The 7,659-nt window shown below is 38.4% G+C and overlaps 1 protein-coding gene across 1 annotated transcript in view; it reads right to left on the bottom strand.

Moving 5' to 3' along the window:
* The window catches only part of DTL (denticleless E3 ubiquitin protein ligase homolog (Drosophila)), a 66,414-nt gene that overhangs the window by 14,182 nt on the left and 44,573 nt on the right, over positions 1–7,659 (bottom strand). Inside the window, exon 11 of the mRNA XM_012638326.1 lies at positions 5,805–5,937. Coding sequence (XP_012493780.1) covers positions 5,805–5,937 — 133 coding nt within the window. The remainder of the gene's footprint in view (positions 1–5,804; positions 5,938–7,659) is intronic.

The raw sequence follows: 7,659 nt of genomic DNA on the forward strand, positions 1-7,659 counted from the left end.
CTGCACAGTATGCCATTACATTGGCCTATAAATTTAAATACGGCATGTCATGTAGTACTTCATCTGTTTAAGTGGATCAACCTTTCTTGACCATTCTATGATGGATGAAATCTGAAGACAGGGTAGCATAGACTGGGTTATTGCCCTAAAGACTTCCTGAAAGTCAGTTCCTTTGAAGAATTATACAGCGTTTACTAATTATCAGTCAACTTGTAGCTTCTATCTACAGGAAGGTTTGCCATCTGGCCTCACCCTACCTTGTTAGTCTTATCACGCACTGTGCTACTTTAGAATCCTGTTATAGGAGACTACTCACTGCTTCCTGAACACTATCACCTCTCTGTCTTTGTTCATGTGGTTTTCTTGCCAAGTCAGCCCCTTCTTCACCAGGCAAAGATTCTTCTCATGTTTCAAGGCTCTGATGACAATGTTAACTTCATTGTGAAGATTCACAAACTTCTTTCCTCTTCTCCCACAGAGCTTCCCTCTCCCAGAGGAAGTGGGTTCTCAGAGCCCTTTGTTTATACCGCTAGGAGAAATGTTTACAATGCACTATAGTTTCTGCATCCATCTCCTAGACTAGACTGTGAGGGCAGGTGATGACGACGATTTACTCATCTTTGAACCCAGTGCCCCTGTAGTGCCTAGCAAGGAATTATTAAACACTGCTTGTTAAACTTCATTACTGCTGAGAAGGATAAGGGTGAGCTTCTAGGAATCAGAAAATGGACTCTATAATTATCCTGCTGACTTATGAGACTGCAGCAAGCACCTGAAATAGAACAGGTAAGGTTTCCTTCTCTTTAAGATAAAGATAATCATCATTGTCACTCAGTAATGCCTAAACCAGAGGCTCTCAATCCTGGCTGCATAACAGACTTACCTGGGGCTTTATAAAAATACACGTGCTTGGCTTCCACCCCAGACCTACCGAATCACACACAAAGTTAAAAAGCTCCACAAGTGGTTCTGATGCACAGCCACGATTGAGAACCATTGGCCTCAACAGTGCCATGAGAACTCTGGCTGAAACAGTGAAAGAATAGTAAGTAATAGAGCAGGTACTGGCTAGGAAAAGTAGGGCAGAGGGAAAAGAGTCTGTGCCTTGGCACTTAAACACTTCCAGTTAATGCATTAAAAGGGCCAGTGAGAAGATATGCAGTCCAGGACAGCAATGAAAGGCTGGGAGCGGCAATTAGAAGCTTGAGAAAGCAGAGGAACATAATTTTCAAAGTGGCAATGCGGTTATTAGCAGCAGGCAATCTGTTGCTGGAAGCTGGCTTAGAGGATTGAGTGGCCAGTGTGTCAACCTTTCACACTCACATCAGGTTATTGCTCTGTAGTATTCTTCAGAGTAACCCTAGCATCACCCAGAAATGGAGAAATCTAGGCATAACTCCCAATCTGGTTTCAACTTGAACTTTGCTTTGCTCTGTTAGGTTCTAATGGAGGCAGTATACTTCCAAGCATGTGCTCTAGAATCAGGCTGCAAGGGTTTGAACTCTGGTTCTACTACAACTCCATAGCTGTGTGATCTTAGACAAGTCTAACCTCTTTGACCCTCAGTTTTCAGTTATTTGGGGAATTAAATGAGATAATCCCCGCTAGCTATTTTGAAGAAATTGACAAGCCAATCCTAAAATTTGTATAAAAGAGACCCAGAATAGTCAAAACAATCTTGAAAAAGAAAACTGAAGTTCTCAGACTTCCAGATTTCAAAACTTACTACAAAGCTATAATAATCAAGGCAATGAAAAAAAATAAATGCTGAACTAGCATAAGGGCAGACATATAGATCAATGGATTAGAACTGAAAGTCCAGAAATAAATCCTCGCATTTATGGTCCATTGATTTTTGGCAGATTTTTGGCAAGGGTGCTAAGACAATTCAATGGGATAAAAAACAGTTTCTTTATCCACATGTGAAAAATTAATTTGAATATCTATCTCACACTATACACAAAAATAAACTCGAAATGGATAACAGACCTAAAAGTAAAAAACCTCTAGAAGAAAACATGGGAGTAAATCTTTGTGACCTTGGGATAGGCAATGGTTTCCTTGATAAAACATAAAAAGCACAAGTGACAAAAGAAAAAACAGACAAAGTAGACTTCATCAAAATTATAGTTTTGTGTGTCAAGGGACACCATCAAGAAAGTAAAAAGACAACCCACAGAATAAGAGAAAATACTTGCAAATCATTATATGACAAGGCACTTACATTCAGAATATATAAAGAAGGCTTACAACTCAATACTATGAGACAACCCAATTAAAATATGAGCAAAAGATTTGCATAGACATTTTACCAAAGAAAATATGTAAATAGTCAATAAGCACATGAAAATATGCTCAACATCACTGGCCATCAGGAAAATACAAATCAAACTACAATGGGATACCAATTCACACCCAATAGGATGGGTATAATGAAAAAGACAATAACCAGTCTTGGCAAGTATATGAAGAAATTGGAATCCTCATTTTGGTGTTGAAAATATTTTAGAATTAGACTGTTAATGACTGCACAACTCTAAATATAGTTGACCCTCTGTATCCTCAGTTCCATAGCCTGGGGGTTCTACATCCATGGATTCAATCAACTGCAAATAAAAAATATTAAAAAAAAGAATGGGCCAGGCACAGTGGCTCATGCTTGTAATCCTAACATTTTGGAAGGCTGAGGCAGAAGGATTGCTTGAGGTCAGAAGAGGAGTTTGAGACCAGCCTGAGCAAGAGAGCGAGATCCAATCTCTACAAAAATAGAAAAATTAGCCGGGTATGGTGGCATGTACCTATAGTCCCTGCTACTCGGGAGGCCAAGGCAGGAGCATTCCTTGAGCTCACAAGTTTGAGGTTGCAATGAGCTATGATGAAGCCACTGCACCCTAGTTTGGGGAGACAGAGCAAGACTCTGTCTCAAAAAAATCCAAAACCAAAAATATGGTTGTGTCTGTACTGAACATGTACAGACTTTTTTCTTGTCATTATTCCCTAAACAGTACAGTATAACAACTATTTACATAGCATGTACATTGTATTAGGTATTATAAGTAAGCTAGAGATGATTTAAAGTATACAGAAGGATGTACACAGGTTATATGCAAACACTATGCCATTTTATATAAGGGACTTGAGCATCTGTGGATTTTGGCATCTGCCAGGGGGGTCCTGGACCCACGGATACTGAAGGACGACTGTATACTAAAAACCACTGAATTGTACCTTGATCTAACCAAAATCATGACCCTGTATGAGGAAGACAGGGAGTGCACAGGTTTGGTAAAGGTGAGAAACAGGAAAGACAGCTAAATCCTCATGTCACAAAGGAAAGAAGTCAACAGATAAAGCTGAAAACTGCAGAAAGTAAAGAAATAAAAATGTGCAATATTATTTAAAGGTACAGACATACATATCAAAGAATCGACCGAAAGATTTGCAAGTGGTTGCCTCTGGGAAGGGGAAACTGTAGGGCAAAGGGTCTGGGGACTGCTGTTTATCTTATTCACCCCTATAAAACTAGTTGACTTATTAAACTGTAACATTAATAAAATAAAAATTGAAAATTTTAAAGGAAAGCAAAAAACAAATAAGGTAGCATCATCAAAGACTTTGCAGAAAGTAGACGTAGAACAAAAGACCCCTCTGAAGTCTAGCTCTGTATCTTATAAACACTAAATAAGTCATTAGAAAAATGAGCATATATCCTCCCTGTCTCACTGTCAAGCCCCCACTTACCTTAGTCTTTGATGGCTAGGTAAAATGAATCTTTAAGCTCAAACTTCAAACTCATGACTGTACATCTATTGACAACGTGCTTGAAGATTTCTGCTCTTGGTTCACTGTTCCTCTCTTCAACCCGATCCCTGTCAACTTGTGAAGATCCACATACATGATCTTTCCAATACTTTGGTTTCTCAGTTTCTTGACCTACTACAATAATCTTGTCCTTTCACTCATCTAAGCCACTTATTCCTTTACCTTATTATTGCCAATGCCTGGCAGTCTACCATTATCTTAACTTCAGTTATCCCATTCCTTTTACCACCTATGTTCTCAGCACTGTTTAGTGCTCCAATTCCAACAATCTTTTATCCCCAGGGGGCCCTCAATCCATTGATAGTACCACTTTTACACTATCTCTCAGACCTACTGTGTCCTCACTTCCCTCCTTACCTAAGTTAAATCCTATAGCCAATCATAATTATCCTCTTGCAAGCACCCTTGACTTCACTGCTCACTTCTTCACTTGCTTTGCTAAACCACAACTCTGGTTAAACCCAACTCTCTACCTACAGTGTACCTGTACTTGCACAGCAAACACACAACCATACTGAATGCTCACTTGCCTAATCCAAAGATCAGTTTTTAGGCCTCATCTTACCATATTTGATATGCCAGAAACATCAGATCAAATTCATACCTCTCTCCTCCTTTATTTACTTGGCTCTCCTACTTTTTCCTCTTACTTCTGTAGTTGTGCCTGCTTAATGGCATTTGTCACCTCCCCAATTTCTAAATATTGGGGTGCCCCAAGGTTCAGACCCCAGAACTATTCTCTTTTCTATCTACCGTTACCTTCACCTATGTGATTTTCAATCAAATTTACAAGCCTAGCCCTGAATTGCAGAACTAAACATCTAAATGCCTCCCTGACATCTCCATTTGGATGTCGAGTAATCATGTCAAAAAATATATCCAAATGGCACTCCAGCTGTTCCCTCCCAAACCTGCTTCTCCTGCAGGGATTCCTATCTAAGTTAATGAAATGCCATCTTTCTAGAATCTCAAGCGAAAACTTTCAAATCATGATAACTCCATTTTATCCCCACATCTGATCCCTCAGCATATTCTGTTGGCTCTATCTTGTAAATATATCCAGAATTTGATGTCTTCTTATCGTATCTTCCGCTACTACTCTGGTCCAAGTCACCATCATCACTTCCTGGATTATTTCAATGACTTTTAAAATTGGCTTCCTGCTTTTACCATGATCCACTTACAATTTATTCTCAACACAGGAGCAAGAATGATCAAGTTAAAAGTCAGATCATGATACTCTTCTGCTCAAATCCCTCCAGTGGATTTTTGTCTATCACAAGGCAAAGTCCCACAGGAACTTATCTTCCACTGCTATTCTCCTCCCTCTCCTTTGCCCGCTCTGGCCATAGGAGCTATAGCTATGTTAGCCTTCTTGAGGAACGGAAAATATGCCAGGCCTGCCCCTACTTTAGGGCCTCCGCATTTGCTGTTTTGTCTGCTTGTAAGAGTCTTCTCCAAAATATCTACATGGCTTACTACTTCACATTCTTTACTCAAATGTCATCTTTTTACTGAGGCCTCCTAGGCCACCTAATATAAAATTTCAACAGTACACTTTGCCATTCCCCCTTTCCTGTTTTCCTTTGTTCCTAAGCACTTATTTTTATTTGACATAGTACATATTTTATTTCTTTATCTTGTTTATTGCTTCTCATACTAAGATGTAAGCTCTGTTTACATCTTTGGGATTTTTGATTCTTTTGTTCATTGCTCAATCTCCAGCAACTAAGAGCAGTACCTACCATATACTGGTTATTCAAGTAATATTTGTTGAATATATCCAGTACTATATTCAAGTGCCTTGCGTAGATAAACAGAGTAGTGCTCAGGAAATATTTATTGAAAAGAATGAATGCCAAGAAGATGGTACATTTCTTTAAGTACATACCAAAACAAGATCAAGTCTAGCTTACCACTCTATACTGTAGGACTAAACCAGTCAAACCATAAAAAACTTAGAAAGTGCATGATATCCTTACCTAGGCCGGCTCTTGCCTCTTTTTTCTTCTGAGAGGCCCAACCCACTGTGGAAAGTTTATCTCCTGGTTTTTCCTCTATGCCTCTATTCAAGCGCCATATTTTTAGTGTATTGTCATCAGAACAGGTAGCAATCTGAGGAGAACCAGGAAAGGAGTTAAGAAGTTTCAATCAAAGAATTACAACAAAGCAAAAAATAGATGTGTCTTAAGGGCTCGTGACTGGGAATTATTTTTTCTGATATAACTGGATACAGAAAACGACGTCTGAAAGATCATGTATTTTCATTCCTTGCTTTCAGGAATCATTCCAGATTTCCAACGAAGGTGGCTCTCTAGTTTCTTCCTTACATACATTTTGCTGATATGTCATTTGATACCAGTCATTTCTTACCTAAAGTTCTACTATAAAACTAGGATTATTTCATTTTGTTCTTTCAAGAAGTTAGGCAAGCCATTCTCTTTATCACCATCTATATACATATAAAATATGTAATTAAGATATCCTTTTTACTTTTGTTCTGTTAAATGATCAGTCTATATCACCAACATTCAATTTCTACAACTATCTTCCGAATACCACATGTTCTGAGGCACTCCTAAAATTCTTTGCAAGATCAGTCTTAGCCCATGACTCTAGTAGGCCATGACAAGTAGAATGAAACCATTCCTTTTGAGATTCTTTTTCAGATAGGTAAAGGAGCAATCTGGGAAAACAACAAATTCACTAGGCTAAAAGGAGTTAAAAATAACCTTTGCCCCTTTAAAAATATCTGACCATTTCTGATCTTGGTCCCAAGCCTTTTATGGCAGAGAAAGTCCGGCTTGAAGAGCTTGTGGCAATTGGCCACTGGTACCAGAACTGTTCCCCAGCATTTGTTTATATAATTTCTCTATTTCAGTCACTAAAGAGAGAGAAAAAAAGAATACACGTTCTCTTAAGTCTTGGCCCCCAAGAGACTGGTAGCTTTTTCCTTTCCTTACTGGGAGGCCAAAAGAAGATACACATATTTAACTGCTGAACATGAAATGCTTGGAATCCCATGGTCACTCTATAGTCTACTAATAGTTATTATTTACAGAGCATCTACTAGGTATGGTAATTTACATTATCTTATTTAATTCTCATAATATAAAAAGTCTTATACTCAAATACTCCCATCTGAAAAATGAAGATAAAGTTATTTGCTCAAAGTCACCACAATTAAATGGCAGAGCTAGAATTTAAACCTAGCTTTCTCCTATTCCAAAAGTCAGACTTTTTAAAGAATAAAAACCATATTCTACCTCCCTAATTCTAGGCTTGGGATAAAATTATTATTATTATTACTTTTTTTTTTGAGACAGGGTCTTACTCTGTCATCCATGCTAGAGTGCAGTGGCATCATCATAGCTCACAGCAGCCTCAAATTCCTGGGTTCAAGTGATCCTCCCCACATCAGCCTCCCAAGTAGCAGGGACTACAGGTACCCACCACTATGCCTGGCTTTTTTTTTTTTTTGTAGAGATGCGGTCTCTCTATTTTGCGCAGGCTTGGTCTCAAACTCCTAGCCTCAAGGGATCCTCCCACCTCAGCCTCCCAAAGTGCTGGGATTAGAGGAATGAGCCTGGCCTGGTACAAAGTTGTTTTTAAGAAGACTTCTAAAAAGGTGGTCACTAGATTAATATAGTTAAATAGCCCTGCCATTTTCTTTGAGTCTTTTCTTACAGGAAAGAAGGATAATTAATATATGATGGTTGAAATGCATAGAGATAGGATAATATATGATGGTTGAAAAAGATAAAATAATTAATTGAATAATTTAAAAATCATTTATCTTAGTAAGTTCCACAAAGAAACAATACTCCACGTTAAAAG

The sequence above is a fragment of the Propithecus coquereli genome, unplaced genomic scaffold, assembly GCF_000956105.1.
Source record: "Propithecus coquereli isolate 6110/MARCELLA unplaced genomic scaffold, Pcoq_1.0 Scaffold129, whole genome shotgun sequence".
NCBI lineage: Eukaryota > Metazoa > Chordata > Mammalia > Primates > Indriidae > Propithecus > Propithecus coquereli.